Source organism: Oreochromis niloticus, linkage group LG13, assembly GCF_001858045.2.
Source record: "Oreochromis niloticus isolate F11D_XX linkage group LG13, O_niloticus_UMD_NMBU, whole genome shotgun sequence".
In the NCBI taxonomy this organism is placed as follows: Eukaryota; Metazoa; Chordata; class Actinopteri; order Cichliformes; family Cichlidae; genus Oreochromis; species Oreochromis niloticus.
Window position 1 is genome coordinate 24,807,096 of NC_031978.2, and position 23,808 is coordinate 24,830,903.

Below are 23,808 nucleotides of genomic sequence, written 5' to 3' on the forward strand. Positions count from 1 at the left end.
TGTACAGAGAGGTCGACGTGCAGGAAAAATAGTGGCAGATACAAACCACATGATGGAAATTGTGGATTGAGGACAAACAAGAGGAAAAAAAATACAAAATGTCAAAGTCTACACAGAGTAGATGTTCATAATACTGACAACAGAGGAAAAAAAGAGGAAGAAGAATGGGAGTATATCCGATTGAAAGAACAATTTTGAGCACATTAGAAAAAAGAAAAATAGAGAGAATAGAGAGCTTTACATAGACTTAAGGCAGTAAAAAGAGTAGGTGAGAGATACAAGAGGAAATTTCAGGGAAAAAAAAGGAAAATGGGTATAGAGAGATGTGTGTGGAGGAGATAGCAAGGAGAGCAAGTGAGGAAGAGAGAGAGAGATTCAGCGAGACAATTGTCTCCCATTGGCCTATCACGCTAAGCCAAAGATAAATGAGACAGTAAGGGGCTAAATGCCCGCTGGAGCATAGGAAAAAAGGCTACAGGATCCAATTGCAGTGCAGTTGGCTGAATAGATGATGACTGGGGGATGGAGCACTGAAGTGAGGAGCAGCTTAGGCGCTGAAGTGAGGAGTGAGTAAAGCACAACGGCTATGTGCAGATTGTGAGTGGATACACCATTGTGAAGAGGTTTCATACCCGCCGCTTCCTCAGTGGCAACCGTGGAGCGACAAACTCGTAGTGTGATACAACCATTCTCATGGAGACAGTAGAGGGCGTCTCTCTGAGCACAGGGAATCACCTAAACACAGAGGGAGTGGGAAAAAAAAGGGGGATCATGTGTGATTGTGACTTTGCCAAATGTCTATTTGAGACTTAATGTTGAACAGGTGGTGTTTACATTTGCTCCAAGCACTGCATGTATTTGCCAATGTATTTGCTCCACAGCATGAGAACCCCTAATACACTCATCAAAATCTACATGTGTAAATTTGTTTGGCACAAACAGAGAAAAACAGAACAGGGGCTAAGCTTAATTAGCTTGTCAGATCTCATGCTAGTCTAAAAAGGAGGGATTTTTGCCAAAGGTTTAGACTCCTGGGCCATACTGATGACATGATTGGGAAAAATATTATTGTGCAGACTTAAGATGTTATGGCATAGTCATGTTTTATAAATACATGGGCAATAAGCTAAGAAGGTGGGAATTTAAAATATTGCTGACTACAGCAGGCAAGATCTATTATCATACAAAAAAAGGGATACATTTGATAAATTATCCTGATGATGAATTATGCAAATATACTGCAGGATTCATTACTTCAAGTAATTATTCTACACTTTTACTCTCTCCCCTCACCCCTAACCAGTCGTGGCAAATGGCTGCCCCTCCCAGAGCTTTTGTCGCGCTAAAGGGGAGTTTTTCCTTCCCACTGTCGCCAAGTGTTTGCTCAAAAGGGGTCGTCTGATTGCTGAGGTTTTCTCTGTATTATTGCAGGGTCTCTACCTTACAATATAAAGCACTTTGAAGTGACTGCTGTTCCACATTGCATCGAAGATACTGTTTGGCAGGTCAGTGTAAAGAAAAAAGTCAAGGAACACATTCTCCCTCCAAAAAGCAAAGAAAATTCACATTTTCGGAGTATAACTGACAACAAGACGGTCATCAAAAACACTGAATGACTTGTTTGCATTTAACAGCTCTGAAAATAGTTTTATCTTAAAGTGCAAAAAAGCAGCAGCGTTTTGGGGCCAGTTCTAGTGTTGTATAAATATCAGATCCATTTCTGTAATCCTTTGAATATATTTATTGATGTGTGTGGGCATGTGCATCTGTTATTTTATTGTGTAATCCTCCGTTTCATGTGCAGCAGTTTGGTTAACTTTGTTGTTTTAAATATGCTGTATAAAGAAATTTGGACTGGATTTGAATTTTGTGTGTAAAACTGCAACATAATAACAATGAAGTGTTCAGTTATTTAAAGCTTCTACCATCTAACAGGTTTTAAATCTATTCACATTTTGTATGACAAAAGCCCTACAGAGCTCACCTGGTATGATCTGTACAATAAATTCTATATCAATGCAGTTCTCATGTTTCTATACCTTATTAATTCATGACAGCAATTAACATATTAACTTATGTTTGTTACTAACAGATAATCTAATCAAACTACTAATTAAATTCATCATGTTCACAAATATGTGCATTCAGTTGTGACTGCTATTTTCTAATCACAAAGCTGACATCTTCACATTGCTTCTTCTGTTGGCTTTCTGAACGTCTGGTTTCATTGAACATACTGTACATTTTATAATACCTCACTCAATTTATGCCAGTGCACAAAATATTCCAAATACTCAAATACAAAAACTGCAAGACATCAATCAGCAGCCATTTGAAATCAAAGTAAATCAGCACCTTGTTGAAAATGAACAGATAAACAACAAATTGATGGATTCTGTATTAGTTTGCTATTGATAGATGGAAAAATGACTGTAGGCCATGTTGACCTGACAAACTGGCAACTGCACACTATGTATGCCCCAACCTGACAGTGGAGCCTCTGTACACTCGAGCATAGACCTTTGCTAAGCTGTGTCATCAGTCATGCAAATTGGCTGGAAGACAAGCACTTTATAACACTTAGAGAAAGGAGGCGTTGGTCAGACAGAGCCTAGGCAGCTGAGTAATACCCCTTTGCTTCTGCCCCTGGTGACTTTAGATCTTACTCCTTGACTACAAAGGCTCATTCTCTACCTTTGTGTTGTTAAACCATAGAGACGTTTATTAAAACAAGATCAGTGACAAACCAAATAAAGTATGATTTATGATAGGACAATAATACAAAGAACAGAGCGCAATTTCACAGAAGCAGAACATGTCATCGACTGCAGAGATGAACTAATAACTGCAAACTGCTCCATGCATGTACATTCAGGCATGAAATTCAACACTTTTCAAAAAGGCACATTAGGTCTCAAATACAGTAGAACCATCGCTGTGAAAAATCAGGAGAGCTACTCTGTAATGACAGGGCAGCACAACGGTCAATCTTTTGGAGACGGAGAGTTAGTAGAGAAAGGGGGAGCAAACGGTGCGACTTTAAGACAGTTTCTGTTCAATTACTGGCACTGGAGCTGTGACAAATCCTCAGTGTAATACCCCCACAGCATTCATCAATTTCCAATTAGAAATCCAGACTTTAAAAGAAAGTGAATTGGCACCTAAAGGTCAAGTCTGTCGCTGTGGAGAGGCAGTATAAAGGCAGGGGGGGACTCCCCCCCTTGTTGCTAATGACTACATGGTCCTGATGTGCAGTTGTCACACCTGATGAGGAGAAACAACTGCAAAGGCGGGTGCAAAAAGATTTAAGAACTTTATCATTTGTGGCAGGAGGAACTGTCTTCCTGGAGGAATCATCCATAAAAAAGACAGATTTCAGTAAAGCTCTTCAAGTAAGATGTTGATATATGAGGTTTGTTAAAGCCACATAACACAGCCATCCTTTCACCTAGACCAACTACGGTGTCAACGCAAAACAGTTTAAAAAATAACTTTGCACATAACGTCAAGAGTAAGAGATTGGTGAGAACGCCGAGCCTGAAAATTTAATGCTGTTTTAAGGTTAACTTTCATCTCTTCAAGTTTCACCGAGATCCATATTTAAGGGAATTTGCTGCGTATTTTTGCAGCGTGCCTCACCTGGATGAAGGGAACCCCGGAGCGCTCGATGGCCACCACACCCACCGTCTGACTGAGCTCCAGGTCCAGGATCAAAATTTCTCTGGGATAAAGCAGCAGCATGTGGTTTCTCTTCGAAGGTAGGTAGGATAGCTGCAGGCAGTCGTTCAGCGTCACAGCCTCTGCCCTAAAGCATCAGACAGCAGGGGAATGACAACAATGAGAACAGGGAGTTAGTTAAAACAGCCTGACACTGAAACTGAGAACAAACTAGATGGAATGGGAAATAATAAACTATCAATCTTTACTGACAAAAAGATTTTTCTTTAATCCAAGGATTAAGCATGTCCTGGAATTGCCTGTTTTGTCGTGTTGTTTACGACGCAATTTAATGGACACAGAAGATGAAAAATGCTAATTACGATGACTAGAAATGAGGGTTAGATAATAGCCCGCTCAGTAAGTCAGTCTTATTCTCCAGATAAATCAGGATATAATGAGACTCTGCTGTAACAACAACACATGCATATGAAATATGCAAATTCCATGCAAACCAATATGATGCTAGATTTAAAATTCCTGAATCAAGTTTAATATAAAAATTCTCTCATTTCTAAGGACAAGTTGATATTTATTCATGTCTTCCCAAACAGAAGCTAGAATGAATGACTTATTATTGTTGTGAGTCACAGGGAAAATTTGAAAAGGCACTTTGGTTGGCTGATGAACTAAGCAGGTACTGTAAGAATTGCAAAGAATTTCCTTTACGTTATTTTTGGCTGCTCTGATTTGTTATTCACAGCGACTTCTTTCATGTGCGACTAAATTAATGACAGGTACTATTATCTGTGGCGGCAACCAGTTTTGATCTCTCCGTATCACAGCAAAGCGGTCACAGGTACTTCTGTTCAGTACAGCTCACTCAAGAAGGAAAAAGAGCCGATTTTCACTGAACTTACGAGCAGGTCTACAGCCACAACTCATTCCAACAGCTGAATTCCTCTAGGTCACGGTAAGATCAAATAAAAGAGAGACAAACCTTATAACACAATGGAGATCATTATCATCTGGGGAAAGTGTAACAGATAAAATAGACTCAGTAGGGGAACCTTCAGGAGTTACTGAGCTAAATTACACTTTTAGCAGCTTACTGAAGTCAGAAAAGAAAGAGACAGAGGCTAAAATGTCTGAGTCACCAAAGGCAGAACATCAGAAAGAAGCAGACCTTAGATTGCAAGCAACAGATCTTCAGAGAGAAATGAAAAAAGTAAAAAGGGAGAAAAGGGAAATAAAAAGACCTGCAGCCCTCAAATATTCAGCTCTCCAATTACCAAAACATCACACGCCCTTCTCGCCCTCTCAATCGTTGTTATGAATAAGACATGAAGGCTACAGCGGTCAGAGGATCACACACAGTTACATATTGCTAAGTACATACACATATGTGTGCTCACGCAGTGAGTTTGCTATCAAAGACGCAGGACATTCGATAGCAAAGGTGAATGCCTTTATTAAAGTTTTAAAGCACTCTCAAGGTTCTATTATTTAACTCGCCCAAAGGACATTAAAGTCAAATACTGTCTTTATACAGCAGTCACAGCACCTTGAGCTTGTTATCTACACAATACAAATTCAATTTACACACACTGGCAGCTGCTGGAGGTGAAACTGAACTGAAGCCCACACTGAGGGACCAAAAAAACCCCATAACCTAAAATACTTCGGTCACGTCACTCCTATACACATACTGATCACTCTTGTGATTATATTTGTACATGTCTGTGAATGATCGGGTTCTCTTTCATGTTATGTTGTTTCTTTTTCGATTGCTCTCACACTACCTGTAGCCAAGCTTCAAATAAAACTCTAAGGTTTATGCCACAGCTGCCCTAAGGAAACAGTGTTGGGAATAAGTGGTTGAATGTTTGCTTGATTAACCTCTGAATTTTGAAACAAGTCCAGTGTGCAGTCGCAGGGCAGCATCCTACTGCCCTGAAACCAGCGAGATGGCATTAACTGTGCATTTGTCGGTGTGGTTAGCGACTGTTCATCGAATGTGTCCAAATCAAGAGATTCAGTTTCATCAATTTTTGATCAGCAATCTGAAGAGCAGCTACAGTCAGACAGAACCCCCAACTCATCGGCAAGATAATGAACTTTGCCATTCCCTGTTGTGTGGAAAACTACTCGCTCTGCACACAACATGATTTCAGATGAAGCCATGAATTAAAAACAGGCCTGATTATTCAGACTTACTGTTTTTATCCATAACATTATGATTTTTTCATAATCATAAGAACTACAACTTCAAGCATCTTCGTGAATTATTTAGATTTTTTTAAAATCTAACTTATAAATATTTCTGTCAGTTTAAAAGAAAACATACATTAGTCGACGTTGCTCTGTATATGTAATAGTATAGCTGACTTCATTTTGATAAATGAACCAAATCTCTAGTGGCTAACACCCAGATTAATGGCTCCCTGATGGGACACTAATGCACACAATACCATACTGTATTCAGTAAGTTTCTGATAACACTGTGGGGGAGCAGAGTCTTGTTTAAATCCTCCATTTATCAACCACAAGCAGACAGAACCAGAGAGAGTAGAGACTGTAGACAAAGGCGAACTGAAGGAATACAGCATCTTGGATAGCAATTACACACAGTTAAAGGTGAGGAAGGAAGTTGTCACACATGGATAGAAGACTAAAACAGACAAAATGAGAAAGGCACGAGAGAATAAAGACAAGTAAGATTAATGGAGTGTTTGTTATCAGAACTGGCTTGGTGGGTGGACAGAGAGACTGGGGCATGCTGCTATAAATAACCTGACAGTCACAACCACTCTAGCGGGAAGCTGCCAGCACATCAAACAAGTCTACAGCTCATGCAACTTTTTCTAAATTAAGGCTTATACAATTTATCAAGTTTGTCAACTAATGGAATAAGAAGCCAGAAGAAGTACATCACTACTTCTGCTGCGTTTCAGAATTAAAAATCAATGTAGCAAATATACCAAGTGATCAAATCCTTCCTTATTCTCTTGAGAAATGCTACTCCCGGACCCTTGACTTGATTTAGCATCTGATCTATGTTTAAAGAGGAATCTCACTGCTGTGCTGGAGAGACAGTTACATCAAAACTAGGTCATCTATGTAGTGAAAGGTGCTGGTCCTGTTTTTTGGGGGGGTTTTTTGCAATGACCAAAGAAAACATAAAAAACAAAACAAACCAAACATAAAAATAGACCGTGTTAGTCCATACTGCTGTCAACAAAAATGCTCCGTGACCTGCTTCTTACAATGTTGCTTGTCGGGCCATTTCTATTGGTTAGGCTTGAAAAAGTGTCTGGAATACTTCTGTTCACATAATTTGGAGAAGCTTTGCTGTCAAATGAACAGGGAGGTCTCAGGTAACACAGTGGAGAGTAAAATATACTCTACAGAAAGACCAATCGGCCACAACATTAAAACCGCTGGCAGGTGAAGTCAATAACATTGATTATCTTGTTACACTGACTAAGGGTGTGAGAAATTAAACAGCAAGTGAACTGCCAGATCTTGAATATGATGTCTAGAATGCAGAAAACGTGCAAGTGTAATCTTAGTGACCTTGATGAGGGCAAGAGTGTGATGAAAATAATAATGCTGGCTATGACAGAAAGGAGGCAAAATACAGAGCTCACTGTATATAGGCATGCATAACAACAGCCTGGTCTGACCGCTCATGCTGACCCCTCTTCACAGAAGAATGGGCATGTGAGAACTGGACCGAGGAGAAGTGGTTCTGGACTCACACATCAAAATTTATTTTAGATCAGGAGCTATTAATATTCCCCAAGGTGTCATGTGAGAAACTACATCAATAATATCAGACAATAAAAATGTGAAATAGGCATAAGAAAGAAAAGACTTTATCACCATTTAATCAACATTTCCAAAACTAAGTGTGAACAAAAATGCGCATGTTTTTGGTAATGTTGTTTAAATTTGTATAAATCTGTTCACAAGTGAGGGCAGATCCAAAGAGAATCAACATTTTCACTGACAATGTCTCTTTTTCCTCCTTGAGAAAATACAAACAAATCCAGCAGTAATACTGATTTAAAGTGTTCTCCCAGCAATGAATCAGGTTGAGCAGGTCAATCGCTGTTTTGATCAAATAATAAATATATAAATAAAACTTAATTGAACTTCACATTCTTTTCATAGCTTTAGTTGTAAACCTCTTCACCGATTAAAATATAAAAACTCAAAATAAAGTTTTGAAAATGTAAAATAAATGGATAAAACTTTACAGTCAGTTTGATCATTCAGAGTGTTTTGCAGGCACGACAGGCACTGACTTGATATTAGGCAGCTGCTTTTCATGTTGTGGCCAAACAGTCTATGCTTCCAGCTCTGTATATTACAAAGCTTGGTTAGTAACTGAGATTTAGTTCATATGATAGTAAATAAACCTTGGTGTTTACTTAGAAATCACCGGCCTTTAAGGTGTCACAGATAAATACAACAAAATAAAATGATATCACCAAGACAAAAACTGTGGTATTTTTGTAAAAAGAATAATAAACGTGAGTTCACTGTGTAATTGTGTAACTTTATTAGCAGCGTCCTTGTGAAATGCGCCAACAACATTGAGAGTAACATCCTCCTCTCTGCTTCTTAATGCTCTCTGGTCGCTATGGTAACACGTAAATATTTCTTTCAAAATAAGACACACAACTACAACACAGGAAAAGACCCAGGGAAACCGAGTTAATGATAAAAACCCCTGAAAACCATAAATTTCACACCCGAGCCTCAACTCTCGCGGACCGGTACCAAACGACTCACGGACCGGTACCGGTCCATGGCCCGGGGGTTGGAGACCGCTGTCTTAAAGACTTTGTAGTTTACTTTGAACAAGTCATAAACTCATCAAAAAACAAAGAGAGAAACAGCAACACAACTTACAAAGAGACAAAAAAAAAGGAACTGGACAACATTGAGACATAGCATTTCAATAAAACATGACACCGGAAGGGTGACATAACCTGCAGGAAGTTTGATTTAAAAACTGACTTAACACGTGTAACAAATTTTTTCCACAGATTATCCTTTAGCACCTAAATAAGTGTTGAGATGAAATTCAGACATTTATTAAAAGATTAACATGCTGTAGTGTATGAAGATCTTGGCTTTTCAGTAAGTTACGTCTTAAAAACCATACAATACTGCTAACATCAGAGCTTCATTAGACTTGTTAAACTTAAAACAACAGTCTATGTGTCTCAAAAAAAAAAGATCAGAAATATTTTAAAAATAAAGTCGAGGAAGTAAAATTAATTTAATTTCACTCACGTGGGCTTTTCATTGGTAATGAGCACTTTGACCTTGTTAAGGGCCTTCTTGGCACCAGTAGGGGCCGGAGCTGTTGCAGGTGCAGGTTTGGTATGCGCTGGGCTTGCATGAGGACTGGCAATGTAGACCTTTTTGCCAGCGCTGCCTGGGGGTTTGGAGTAAGAAAAGTCTGTAATGAAGACGATCCCTTCACTGGTCAGCACTGGAGAAAAAGGACAGAAGAACATTATAAAGATTAATTTGCTTATTACAGATTGTCAAACGTCAATATTCTGTTTTCAATTTGCCATTTGTTATTTGTGAAAGTCTCTGCTTTGACTTATCTTTTTCCACAAAAAAAATACCACTGGTTAAATGGTTGGTATCACAGAATACCAGTCACATGCTTTCAGATATAAGATATGTTCAACCATACTGCAATAAGCAGTAAATTTAAGAGATCAAGCATGCCCTGTGTATGTGGGTGGCAAAGTAATGAATTCAAAGGCTTCATTAGTTTTTTGGTAAGTATTTTGTTCACCTACATGCCATGTTGGAAGGGTCAAAAGGGTCAAAAGAAAAGGAGAGGATATTCTCAGCGTAGCTTTTTTTCCACAGTTTGGTGCCTGTGTCTCCATTCCACAGAACAATGTAGTTGGGAGGATGGACAGCTAACAAGAGATCACGAGACGCATCCTGATTCCACAGCCACTCCAAGTCTGACAGAGGGAGCGAGCAAAACAGAGAAGAGGAGGTGAGAATGGAAGCGTAGTGCGCACCAGCAGGAGCGGCAGTAACAGCGTCCTAATGAAAACAAATAGTCAACAGCAAACCATCGGCTCAGTGTCTCTTCTTGGCAGGACTGCCACTGAGCTGACAAACATGTTTGGTGTCTTGAAGCTGTCTTACCCTGGATAGGTTTGGAGTGCTCCTGTATCTCACAGTGGGCTGTGCCGCTGACCACATCCCACACTATAATCTTCCCCGAGGCATCTCCCGAGGCCAACCGCAGACAGTAGGGTGAGCTCAAGTTGTGGTAGTAATTTTCCCTGGACCATTTTACCTTCCAACATAAAACACTAATTGAGTCTCTGGGAGGGATATCAGGTAATGCTGTAAGCCTTCTACATTTGTCGACAGAATGCTCAGAAAGTCAACAACAGAAAAGAAAAGAAAAACAAAACAGCAAGGTCTGAAGATGTATGATTTCACTAAATGTGACATTGGGGAGAAAAGAGAGAGTAAAGGACATTATAGGAAATGCATAACACTGAAAGGCACATTTTATATGTGAAATAACAAATTACTCCACATACAAGCTGGTGTTTAAATAATTGATTCTGTCTGTCTATTTGCTCCCAGGTAGGCATGCCCTTTACTGTAGTTACTTCTTTTTCTATTTCCTTTTTTTCTTCATTCAGCAAGTTCTCTTATGTCAGGCTGGGTGGTGAGGAATAGCTTGTTGCTGTGGCAGCGGTGCTTTACAAGATTAAAGTGTTCTTTATAGCGAAGAATGAAAGGCCCGGATTGAGCCCAGGCACTGATAATCACTGTAGAATTTATTGCCCATTATTTGCTCTTCTCTTCCACAACACACATGCACGCGCGCCGCACGGACGCACACAAAATGACTCTCTGTCAATGCTCTGTGTTGCAGGTGTTGGTTTACAAGAAGTAGAGAGAGCCAAAAGTACTTCACTCAAGGTCACACAATGCTAACATTAATACTGTGAGACATAAATAACACAATCCCACAAGGTGTGTTCACTCTGTAGCCTCATTAGTGTGCCTATTCTCTAACGGCTTAACTTAGTGGTATATATTAAATCATATTTTGAAGTCTACGGAGCAGAGACGCAAAAGTGAGTCAATTAATTCATGTAATTAAACAGCAATTATGTTGTGGAGGGAAACAATTAAGCCAATTTACTTCTCAAACTCACCTTGACCACATTTGCCTTGTGTCTCTCCAGCACCTGGATGGTCTGGGCGGTCTTAGGATCTATTATGAGAATACTGGAGTGACATCCCTGAGCTATGAGCCCCTGCCAGCCCCTACAGACCACGTTAGCAAGGCAGAATAGGAGGAAGAGGAAAGAAACAGATGAAAGATACGTGAAATGGTTTGGGATGTGAGACATTGATCTACAAAAAATAACATATGATTCAGACTGTGAACTCTGGACGTTATGAATTTAAACGTATGTTTCCAGTCAGCCTGACACTTAAGTGCACCGTCTCCAGTAAACACAGCATTATTCAACAACTGTGTCTGCATTCTGATTTCTGTGCTTTCCACTCCATGTCTAAATCTACCTCATCTTCTTTCTGTGCGCGTACAAGACCTGCATGCATATTTGCCTGGAGTGCATCCAGACTGCATAAAAATCAAAGCTCAGTGACACAACAAATTTCAAAATGCCAACATAACTTGAAGCTAAACTTTCGGTTCCAATGAAAAAAGCTGCAAGTGAAGAGACTGTACTATTTGCTACAACTACACAAGCTTAATTTATCTCATATGATGCGTAGATAAAGTTAAATATTCACAAGGACAGTTCCCTTTTTAAATATGACAGGTGAAAAGCAAGAGATTATATTTGTGAATAGCATTATAAGCAAAGGTATCATATTTAGGTTCATGTATGCGAAATGAAACTTTGGCACTATGCTGCTCTAATCTAAAGTTTGATCCCTTTAAGTGAGTGAGTTTATCACGCGAGTCCGACTGCGTTGACAGTCTCTGCTTGATTGCTGTGGAGGATGAGGCATTAGAAATTCATCAGGCCCGACAAAATGTCACATGACATGGTACAAGAAATATACCCCGCACGTTTGTGGACTCAATGACAAATTATCAGTGGCCGTTCACGCTGACAACTTTACATGCAGCAATAAAGACAAGCCACGAAACTGACAGGATGCAAACAGCAGTTCCTTAACGTCATCTGTCAGTCGCGTATTGAATTAACCAAATTATGCTAGCAGCAGAGATGCGGTACTCACCAATCTACGGCGGTTTTATTCTGCAAATTGAGAGTGCCAGTTAACGTCCGAGCCGCGAGTTTAATGTTGACAGTGTAAGGAATCATTGCTCTTCCTAAGGATTTCTGCTACGTTAACATTTAATGAGTAAACACTGCTAAAATTAATTAGCTTATCTGTATCGGCTCTGTTGTGAATGTTAACAGGAAGTGAAATGGTGTTTCTAAATAGGATGCCGTGTAGGAACAAATTCCAGCAACAAAGTTCCGCAATGAATACAACAGTACTCCCCCCACCCCACCACCGCCAGAAAAAGAGGAAAACAAAGAAAAAGAAGCAAAAAAAAAAAAAAGAAAAAAAAGAAAGTTGTAATATATGTAAGTAATAGTTACAGTAAAGTAAAATACTGTAACTGAAAAACATACGGGCTACATTTATTGTTTTAATCCTCCCAAGATTATAATAATAAAAATAAATCAATAAAGTAATAAAATACATTATATTAAATTAAATCAAAAGTTGCCTAAAATACAAAAGTAAATAAACCTCAAAATGTTAGTCTCTGACAACACAAACAGCTGCTTTCATTTTTCTTCACCAAGTGCTGCATTCATAACACAGAAGCTATACCAGTTTCATAGCTGAGACATACATACATACATACATACATACATACATACATACATACATATTATACCAGAAAGTTGTTCTTGGCTGCTTATTGACAGAGGGTTGCTTGGTCGCTTGGGCATATTTTTATGCGAGTTGCCATTTCTGATACGACCTCAAAGGGTGTCTCACTTGTAAGGTGAGTGTACAAACCACTACATTATGGAGTCCCTTTGCAATGTGCGGGAGAAATATCCAAAACTAAAGAAGAAGGAACAATTGATGAAAGCTATGCATTGTTTTCACAGTTTTTCACAAAAAATAAAAATCAGTATAATGTGTAACTTTCAATAGAAAAGTCTTATTTTGGGTCAAAGTTGACAGGCAAACAATTTTTTATTCTTTGGTTTTTTTTGCTTTGTTTTTTCAGATTTGACCAGTGAACACGTACCGGTGACTTTTTTAGGCGCAGTTTATTTAGACCAGGGGTCTCCAACTTCAATGAGCTGTGGGCCACTGCTGGCACTGTCATCTGATTGGAGGGGTACTTTAGTGTTCAAGTAGTACAAAAAAAAAAAAACCCAACCAACTAACCAACCAAGCAAACAAACAAGAAAACACCCACAAATATTTCTGAAAATGTAGTGTTTTGTTTGTTTTTTAAAATTTAAAATATTGTATAACAAGACAAAGCTGGAAACATGAAAGCATTTTTTTTCTCGCTCTTAACTAACTTAAGCCTTTCACATTGGTACCCTCTGTCTGGCCAGACACGTGGCAGCACTTCTGCTATAATTTTGTTCATATTTAACAAAATAAAAATGCAGACAATTTTTTGTTTTTTAAATAACTTATTTTAACACTGCACTCAACAACAAACAAATCCTCCCTAAGAACAAAAGTAACTTCAATATACGGACCGCAAGTAAGGGTGACATGGCCCTCAAGTGGCCCCCGGGCCCTGATTTAGACTGTGGCACACAGCGTTAAAGGCTGGCTGCCAACTGACTTAAAATAAATAAAAACTTAACTGAAATGATCAATCCCCCAGTGGAAATAAAGTGAAATTAAGCTGAAGTGGAAGCATGCAGTACCCAGTAACTAGGGAATTATTGTTGTTCTGCTTTAATTGGTGTTCAATTATAAAATGTCACTGAAAACATTTTATCCTCTTTTCAATTGCAATTTATTCACAATTTAGCATCCACCACTTGAAAAGTTTAAATACATAAACTATCCCAAATGCTCATGTTGTTTGTTTTCTTTTTAATGTCATATGAGTTAAATGAATGATGAAACGCCTCAAATGTTTTGTGTTTTCAAAAATGTGTTATGTACTCCAATAAAGTGCTTAATTCTAGTTGCTTATTTAATATTTAACAACAACCAGTGTCATGACTACTGCAGCAACTCAGCTTTCATATAATTTCCCCTCGGGATGCACATGTTCAGTAGAGACCCCACATTTCTCACTGTGTGAACAGTATCCTGCAGGAAGATGGTGACATCATATTTTAGTCTGATGGGCTTGGAGGCAGCACACAGGGGAGTGCAGTGAATGGTTTCTGGCCACCAAAGCTGTGAAACTGAAATATAAACTACCTCATTTAAGTGTCTGCAGTTCGGGAGTAAAATCTTTGTGACTTTTATTTGCCAGTACTCCCTCTAACAGCAGCTGGCACACTGGTTGATAGTGCTGAACACACCAGTTGTGCCTCCTGGTAGTGCTGTGTGATACAGCAAACTTTGGTAGCGATTCAAGTCCATGTAGACACAGAGCCAGAATTGCCGCTACCAATACTGACCCCACTACCAGATATGAATACATTTAAGCTACAAACGCAGCTTATAGAGGAGATCAGAGATCATTAATTTGAAAATGCTGTTCACATTTTAATAGTAAATCACTGTGATTTTTACCTTCCACAATAATAAGTTAATACAACAAAACACACCATTCAGCTTTTCATGTATTTTGAAACTGGGTGTTTTGGAGACCTGGAATGTAAATCTGCTTGTCTCTAAAGCACTTTGTGGCAATACAATAAATACATATTTATATAAATACAATAGATCCAACAGTAACTTTTCATAGTGTAGGTTTTGAGGTATATTTTTTCCATTTCCAAAAAAATTATGTATTTTATACAATTCAGTAGCATCGATTCGATACCAGTACCAGCATTGGTATCTACACTGTTGATATTTGGATAAATCTGCTTATATCAGCCTCCTGGGAATGAAGTGCATCCTGGCAGATTCTTATATTAGGGAAAGACCTTAAACTTAGGGGTTTGACTGAAAATCAGAAGAATTTGTTTACAGCTTTGGAACATAAAACTGCCACAGAAATATACAATATGCCAGATTTAATTACACTTTCCGTGGCTAACAGAGTTACACAGGTTAATTCTTATTTAACGTAAGCTCCTTAAGCTCTGTGATAAGAAGCTTAATTTGCTTTATTTACTGCAAAAGCAAAAAAAAAGCAAAAAAACCAACAAACTTCTCTCAGTTGGAGGGTTTTGTTCCAGCCTCTGAGACGTTGGCCTTCAGTTTTGAGATTCATTCTTCAGTGGAGGATGAAGAAAGAAAAAGCCTGCAGTGCAACACAAAGAACATATACTGAGTCCAAGTGAACTGAAATAAAAAATAAATAAATACAATGGAACTTTAAGTTTATTGGCTTGAAGGTTTTTTTAAAGTAACATTTGATTTACTCTCATAAAGTAGAGATTTTCTTTAAGAAAGATGTTTTTCCAACTTGCCTATTGTGACATATTGAAAAACACAGGTTCCAACAACACAATGAAGCCCATTTTTCTTTCATCTGTAGAGACACTAATATTGGATGTGGGGGAGAAAAAACAGACATGTTTAATAGTCAAGCACTTTTAAAAGCACTAAATGTTCAGGGTAACTGTTAATTCATTTATGGCTCATTGGCTGCAAATGCAGTACTGTTAATGGTGTTTTCACCAGAGAACTAATTGTTATTTTTTAGGCTAAATTTTCCTCAGGGAGTCACACTGTTACAACAATTGATTGAAATTATAATTCTGACATTTTCAGCACCGCAATGAGATTTTCAAGCTTTTTCTTATTGTGATGCAGATCCAGGAACAGGGGAAATATTTGTATTTATTAATTATTTTTTTGCGGCAGACAGACTAAATGAACATATACCATATTGTTCTTTGTCTTTCTGTTATTGGATTTTGCTAACAATCCCCTCCAGACCTTTTTCCGATTTGCATGTTAATTGTGAGAAGGTTTACTCGAGATTGCATCTCACCTTACATCCTATAAATGTTTGACTGTCCATCAGGATGCTGTTACAGCTGTCTGCACATTCAGTGTACACATCACAAATCTGTCTTTTTAATAGTAATTATGCCAGGTCTGCCACACTGCTCAGCTGGAATGCAGTTATCATATATTTTTTATTCCTGCTTGAGGCACACAACTTTGGATTTCAGTCCAACATTAACCTAGCTTCCATATTAAAATTACAGAAACTGTGAATATAATTTTGACGGGCTATGACAGTATTTCATTGTAAAGTCATTTTCTGTTGCGGCTTGGAGAAGCAGTTAACCTTTTCATACGGGAAGCTAAGGCATTTATTTTGAGAGACTGCCTGTCAAAACTGATGTCTTTTTGCTGTATTATACCCAAAATCTACTTAACAGATCGTTGAGATTTTTATGAAAATAGTTTTTGGAGTATATGAAAATTTTCCGGTCATTTGCAAATCTAGGGGAGCGCTGTCTAATCCCATTAAGCATTTCTAACTGAAATATAATCTTCTTTTCATTGTTAGTATTTATGTTTGTATGTATGTATTTATCCATATCTCCATAATTAGATAATCAGAGGGGACAACAAGGGAATTGGCCTCATCTGATCATAAAACTGATTGCCAGTCAGCTGTCCAAAGACTTCTGAACCTCTAAAAATGGGGAACTATGTATAAAACTGTCTGTCATTCATAAATTAATAAAGTTATTACAACATTTTTTATATAAAACTGTGAGTTAAAGCTGATTTCTGGTACTTAAATCATATCTTGAATGTTTATTTAACACAAACACCACCGTGTTTCAGTCTTTCTCCAAGTGCACTGTCATGTACATTTGAAATGAGACACTGAGAAATGCACTGAATGGGTGAATTTGCTAGGATGATCACTCCTTGGGTTTTTGGGACATTGTGTTAACACACACCCGAATGCTCCAGAACAGCAAACTGACAGAACTTTCACACATTTTTCTTCTCATATTTAATAAAGTTTATTTGATCAGAAGCACCTGGCTGCTACTAAACTACCTAGGGTGTACTTACTGTAGTAAAAACTTTCCTTTTGACATGATTGCAAAAGAGAACAATTTAATTATAAATTAAATGCAACCTATAATCGTTTAGTGAGTTTTATACATTATTTACATTTTTGCATTACGTGTTAAAGGATCAAAATCTGCAAAAGTTCGCAAAATGAATGTACCTCATGCACTACAAAGTTACAGTATAGCAATACTGGTTTTGCTAACATTTGAACAACAAGCTCAAAACAAAAACGCTGATCAAGGAGTCTCAGTCACAGTGGCCTATTAATAGCTAAGCTTTTACAGTTCTTGGCTGCTCAAACACTGGAAAACACATCACACATCCATGTGAATCAAAGTCTAAGCCCAGCATTACTGAAATAATGATCACAGCACTGCTAAATTCAGGACACAGAGTTAAACATTAACACTCCCATGAGTCTTTGCGTCTGTCATAGAAGAAATCAACTCCAAATTATCGGGTGAAAAAAAATGCGTGCAAAACACTCCTTAATATGCCGACACATAGCACATATAACACAATATTAGTAAGTACACTTAGATTAAAGTTAAATGCATTCATCTGAATAAAGTTTGACTAGCATTTGCATCCATAGTGAGGCTTAACCTGGAAGTTACTGAGAAGCTTAAATGTATTACTTTCTGTCATATTTATTTAATCATATCAGATGCAAAGTCACATACTATCATTCTGGATTTTTTTACAGGACAGCAGCAGCATAAATCATAATTTAAAATCATTCATGCTGCTGCTTGGCATTGATTCATTAAGCATCTTACAGTTAATGAATTGCTTCTGGACTTCTTATCTAGTATATTCTGCAATATGGCTTCATTCCATTGTTATTCCTCATTCTCGTTCCCAAACCAGGCAGGATGTCTTTATTTTGTTTAATCAGTGCTGGCTCATGATTATCCTGTTCAGCTAATGGTCTGAAAACATGTACAGGACAGCTAAGACATCATTGGCACATTGCTTTTCAGGGAAACATGTGCATCCTTATTTGTGCTGCGTTTCACCATATGTTGTAGTAGTCAAACAATTTCTTCAGGTTTTCTACTGTGTAGTATTAAACGGATGATTTCTGTGACATGTGCACATGTTAGGTTTATTTAAAATTGCCACATATTCAGATATTTTTATAACATCAATAAAAAGACAACAATCCAAATGGTATAATCAAAAATATGCCATTAAACAATGAGTTTTTTGGGGAGAAAAATCTGTCATGACAGCTACAAGAGCGCTGTTAACTGCTTAGCATGAAGCCTAAAAACCATACAGAGTGCTAGTCTGACTCTATCTAACATAAAACAGTAACAAATCTACCTGCCATCACATCTAAAGCTTGTAGTCAATGTGTGTGCTTTGTTTAATCTGTACAAAGCGTGTAACTCAAACAGTGACAAATAATGTTTGAGCTTTTTCTGAAATGACTGATGCTGTTGTTTTTGTTGAGACGAGTTCTTTTCACCACAAGTCTTTTTTATTTCTCTCCTCTTTTTTATAGCTTGTTGATGTTTTTTTTTTCTGCTAGAATAAAACCTACTTGTTCACTTCAGGTCTACCCTGGTCAAACTGGAAAGGCACTGTTTGATCAGGCATTTCTAACAGAACAGGAATAATTTGAGAGTTTGAAAGGTCATAAATCAGCTGTTTATTTCTTTCACTTATTTTTCTTCTTGCAACCTGTACATTTCTTTGTTAAGGCAACGGGTCTGCTGGGGCAGTGGTATGTAATGAAGGTCCTTAAATGAAAATGGAGAGCAGGAATAATCACACTTCGGGTCATGTAAAAACTCAATTAGAGCCTGAGTGCTGTGAGTGTGCTTGAGTGCTGGTCATAAGCCTTGTGAAATATCTCCATTATTTCCTCTGCCCATCTAGCCTGAATTTTCGGCCAATGGAAAGTGTTCAGAACGTGCTGAGAAGTTTTTTTTCTCTTATTGATGCATAGTAAGCACTTTACATTTATTCCACACAAACTCAGTGACCCCCATCTCATTACTGCAGAATACAATGATTTGTATGAGGTAAAAAGTTGGAGAACATTTATGGTCTTGACTTGGAATGACCACCAGCTTGACGTAACTTAATGTTAGTCATAGAGACCAAATGTTCTCTGCAGCTTAATGGACATTACACTTTCAAATTGCTGAGAAGATGGCTTTCCATTCTGTTTATTTATTTTATTTGTGATTGATGTTAATGAATGTTAACATCTGATCTACTGCAGTTAAAGAGCACACACAATCTGGGAAAAAAGCACGATGGAGACTAAACAAACAAGACATCCACCGATCAGGCATAATGTTGTGACTACTGAGAGTCGAACTGAATAGCGCTGATTATCTCTTCATCACGGCATCTGTTAGTGCGTGGGATATATTAGGGGGCAAGTGAACATTTTTGTCCTCAGAGTTGATGCGTCCAAAGCCGATGGGCAAGCATAAGGGTTTGAGTGACCCTGACAAGAGCCAAACTGTGACAGCTAGGTGACCGGGTTAGAAAATCTCCAAAACTGCAGCTCTTGTGAGGTTTTTCTAGTCTGCATCCGTCAGTATCCATCAAAAGTGGTTCAAGGAAGGAAAAGCGATGGGGTCATGGACAGCCAAGGCTCAGTGATGCATGTGTGAAGGCTGGCCTACACTGTAACAAAAGTCAGTAAAATATACAGCAAAACACCGTCAAATTCCAACGGTAATGGAGCGTAAAACCAAAAACTTCCTTTTACTGTATTAAATAGATTGAATAACTGTTAATTGTGAGACTGGATAAAACTTTGTTTTTTACTGTAATAAAATGTTGAAATTATAAATATTGTCTGTGAAAACAAATAAATATGCATACATTTTACAATTAAATATTGTAATGTTGAAAATGTCTGAAAAACTTAGATTTTACGGTATTATTTGAGTAAAACTACATCTTTTGGGGTTGTGCACATTGGAATTCACAGTATAAAGCTGTAGATTTTTAAGCAAACAAAAACATTCATTTTTACAGAAGCAAGATGTTAAAAAATAGGGTCCACCGTAATAATACAACCAGTAAATACCATTAAAAAAAAAAAAAAAGCAAATATCAGCAGTGAAAGACAATAAAATTGATAGTATTTTTTTTTATTTTAAAATTCAGATACTGATATACAGATTAAAAGTTAGGCCTGCAGTATATCATTGTTAACCTTCTGATAAAAAAAAATCAACAGCAAAAGAAGATGTTAAAAATAAAGTTCATGGTTGTGAATAAAATTGATTTCAATAATCTTTTTTAATTATTATTTTAAAACAACTTTATGTTGTTGTGTTTCACGCCATATTATCAGACCACCTTAAGTGGGTCCGCCTTAAATTTTGAGTTTGTGTGATGGCTGTTGATTGGTAGCTAAACTGCTGGTAAACTGTGTACAGACGTTTTACGTTCGAATTGCAGAGAAAAAAAAATTCTGGTAGCAACATTGTGCAGTATGAGCGAACCATTTCACCAAAAAAAGGGGAAGCAAGGCAAGACGTGGCTGCAGCGGTCTGCAGACGTGACTTCTGATCAAATTCGAACCTCCTCCTAAAGAAACAAAGAGCGACATTACATTGCGGGATGACGTCACCTGAAAATGACCAATAGCGCGGCGCGCTGCTGAGCTGTGTGCCAACCGCTCTTTTTTTCATGCAGGAGACTCAAGTTGGCTTCGCTAACGGACACAGTTTTGAACTCGTATATTAGCGCCATTTATTGCTGCTTGGACCACAGCATCTTCGGAATTTGTAGACATCCTGGCAGCTTACAATTAGTTCGAGGTGAGGTGAGTACATGCAACTTCAAGTTATCTCTGTTATAAAAATCCACCAGCCCAGCGTTTATAGATAATTTTAGCAGTTCGTTTTTTATGAGTGAGGTTGTGAATTTAGTTAGCATTTGTGAGTTGAGTTAGCATTAGTGTCACGAGGGAAGCATTGCTCTGGATTAGTTTCTGTGTTTGGCGTGCTTAATTCGCTAGGGAGGAATTACCAAAGTACATGGAGTTATGTTAACCTGTAATTTCCTTGGTAAGGTAGTTCAGTCATCAAGGGGCTACGTGATTTTTTTGGTCAAAACCCATCATGTCTCAAGCTAGTACTCTACCAGGATGCCTTTGAAGTCGTTAACCCTTTAGGCTCTGCAAGGACAAAACACAAGGTATTATTTGTATATGCATCAGTGGCAAACTTGCCACTTCATGTACGCTCAGACACAGATCACATGTCTCTTGTCTTACTGTGCAAGGAGAAAGATTTTAAAGAGTTTGGTCATGCTAATGTGTTCTCTGAATTACTGGCAGACTTGAAAGAATTGGAGGACAGTGGGATTGTTGCATCAGATGAAACTAGAGTCAAAGGAACTTTGTTTTGCATTGCTGGTGATAATCTGGGTTCTCACTGTATTGGTGGCTTCACTGAAAACTTTAGTTCTTCAAAGTACTTCTGCAGGTACTGCCTGATAACGAAATCTGAATTTCAGGGTGCTGACCCAAATCTGTGTGGACCAGAACGTACCAAAGAGAACTACAACTCTGCTGTTGATCGCCTCCAGATTGACAATACACCAGACGTCGAAGGAGTGAAGTTCAGGTCAGTGTTCAATTCACTGAAATACTTCAACGTTTGTATGCCAGGCTTGCCACCATGTCTAGGTCATGATATCTTTGAGGGAGTAAACAGATTCAAGAAGATATTTTACACATTTCTTTGTTGTCTGTCTCTAAATCTTATTTTGTCTTTATTATGATTAAAAAGGTTTGTTTTGTTCCTGCCCTTTTCAGACACTGAATTTGAGCAGAAACCATAAGGATACTCAAAGGACCTGTGACTCTCAGGAAATGGTGAGATTTCAGGTCATAATCTTTTTTTCTTTTTTTTTCCATTAAATTCATTTTCCTTTTTCCCTTTACAATATTGCTGTTTTGTTTTTGTAAACAGCATCAAATGAGAGGGACAGATGAAACAGTTTCAAGACAATAGCAGGAAAAACATGCTGAAGATTGAAACAAACCTTGGCTGGAAATATTTGGTATGTGTTTTACCGTAAATCAAATTGTTGAAAAACATTCAGCTACACTGCAACACAGGGAAACTTGATTTGCACTTATTTTGTTACTTTAATTTCTTGTCTCATTATTTTTGTCAGTTATTATTGTTTATGGTGTATGCCCTTCTTGTTTTCTTTCTGAATGCAGAAGGTATCTAGCCAGTCCACAATGAAAGCTTTGTTGCACCCCATGAGTCTTCTGGCAGAAATGATGGCGCCTGTATTCTTTGGTTTCCCTAAACATCACACCCTGCCTGTTTATACGAGGCTCTTCAATTAAGTCTGCACCCAAAGATTCAATAAGAGGTAAGCAGTGGTATTATTCAAGTTTTGCTAAAGAAAGATGGACAGGAGACACTAATCTTAATCAGCCGAGCTCAGGTTCATGTCCAGGTGAGCAGTTTCATACGCTATAAAATGTAGATTGAATGATAGGTCTCATCACCATGCATTCAGCCATTAACTTCAAGTTCTATGATAAATCAATAGAAAACTTAAATACGTTTTCCAACAAATTATGATTGTGATTAGGGCTGCGTTGTCTATGTATCACTTTTACATAAGTAGATTTAAAGGATAACTATTGCCAAAACGCAACCTGGGCTGTTTTTTTTTTTTTTTTTACTGTATCGATTTTGATGCGCTCAAATTTATGCACCGGCCCCTAGTATTCCCATTCACTGGCTATTGACCACAAAACAAAATCACGGTCAATCTCAAAAACGGCTTGTTTGTCGTAATTATGCTTTTAGATATATGTTTGTCTCGTTTACAGTAAAAAAAAACAGCCCAGGTTGCATTTTGACAATAGCTATCCTTTAAGAACTGTATATTTTACACTTAAGAAATCATTTATCATTAGATCTGTTTTTGGCAGCACGTTTTGTTCATTTCTGTGCATTTTGCTCAAGCACTGATCAAACTTTGTCCATTTTTTGCTGCAGAGGGGATCCTGCCAGTCCAAAGTGAACTCCTGATGGACATTGAAGTACTCCTGCAGAGCTTGTATCTTCGACACCATGCGCATTAGAAACTCCACTGAGTCCTTTCCTTCACCAAGGCAGGACCCAGTGACTCATTACTGTTGATAGGTCAGGGGCAGGTAATATTTTGTTTCATGTTTATTCATTCCTCTATGGATTACCAGCCATATATATGGACACATGCTGTATTCTCAAGATCTATGCTGTTTTGTAGGAATAGAGAAAATGATATGTTTAGTCTGTTTTCAAATAGTATGTCAAATTTTCTCATTGTTTATCAGTAATATTCACTACCTTGGCTATATATGAGCATCTTTAGGTTTTTCTATATTTAGCGGTTGCAAATGTAAAATGTACGGTAAACCATTTATGTTCCTCATATTGTACTGTATTTTTAGCGGTAAAATACCGGCAGCTGTGGTAGCCAGGAATTTACCGTAAAATGTATCTGGTCAAAATAAAATGCTGTAATTTGTTATACAATTTCACTGTGTTTTTTACTGTCAAAGGTTTTAATAAGGTTTAACATATTTCTGTTATTTTTACAGTTATTTACAATAATAGGGTCTATCCTATTACTGTTAAATTAACAACAAATTACTGTAAATATTATTATGTCATAACCTTTTTTTTACTGCAAATATCCGTAAAAAGCTATGGAAAGTTGCATTTTTTACATTAAATTGCTGTATAATTGACAAATATATTTGTTTTTTTCTATCATGATTTTGGTAAAATAATACGTTGTCTACCTTAAAATTTAGGGTTACAAAACCAGTATACCGTATTGTCTTTTACAGATTCCACATTTTTTTCACGGTATATTCCTGGCTACCACAGCTGCCGGTATTTTACCGTAAATTTGACAGTTTTTTTT

The 23,808-nt window shown here is 37.7% G+C and overlaps 1 protein-coding gene and 1 long non-coding RNA gene across 6 annotated transcripts in view; one reads left to right on the forward strand and one right to left on the reverse strand.

Annotated features, from left to right (window-relative positions):
- The window catches only part of wdr11 (WD repeat domain 11), a 55,879-nt gene extending 43,717 nt beyond the window's left edge, over window positions 1-12,162 (reverse strand). Inside the window, exons 1-7 of the mRNA XM_005473868.3 lie at window positions 11,950-12,162; window positions 10,887-10,998; window positions 9,853-10,006; window positions 9,489-9,662; window positions 8,965-9,166; window positions 3,640-3,805; window positions 633-735 (exon numbers count right to left, since the gene is read on the reverse strand). Of these exons, the coding sequence (XP_005473925.1) occupies window positions 633-735; window positions 3,640-3,805; window positions 8,965-9,166; window positions 9,489-9,662; window positions 9,853-10,006; window positions 10,887-10,998; window positions 11,950-12,035 (997 nt within the window). The 5' untranslated portion in view covers window positions 12,036-12,162. The remainder of the gene's footprint in view (window positions 1-632; window positions 736-3,639; window positions 3,806-8,964; window positions 9,167-9,488; window positions 9,663-9,852; window positions 10,007-10,886; window positions 10,999-11,949) is intronic.
- Window positions 12,163-19,535: 7,373 nt separating this feature from the next.
- On the forward strand, window positions 19,536-23,193 carry LOC109204696 (uncharacterized). Of its 5 annotated transcripts, none has more exons than XR_003213636.1 (5): window positions 19,536-21,491; window positions 21,683-21,754; window positions 21,840-21,930; window positions 22,097-22,254; window positions 22,893-23,193. It is a non-coding gene; the product is annotated as an uncharacterized LOC109204696 (long non-coding RNA). The 5 variants fall into 5 exon arrangements; XR_002064201.2 differs by having other exon boundaries at window positions 19,536-20,686; window positions 21,382-21,491; window positions 21,683-21,742; window positions 21,840-22,254; XR_002064200.2 differs by having other exon boundaries at window positions 19,539-21,491; window positions 21,683-21,742.
- The last annotated feature ends 615 nt before the right edge of the window (window positions 23,194-23,808 follow it).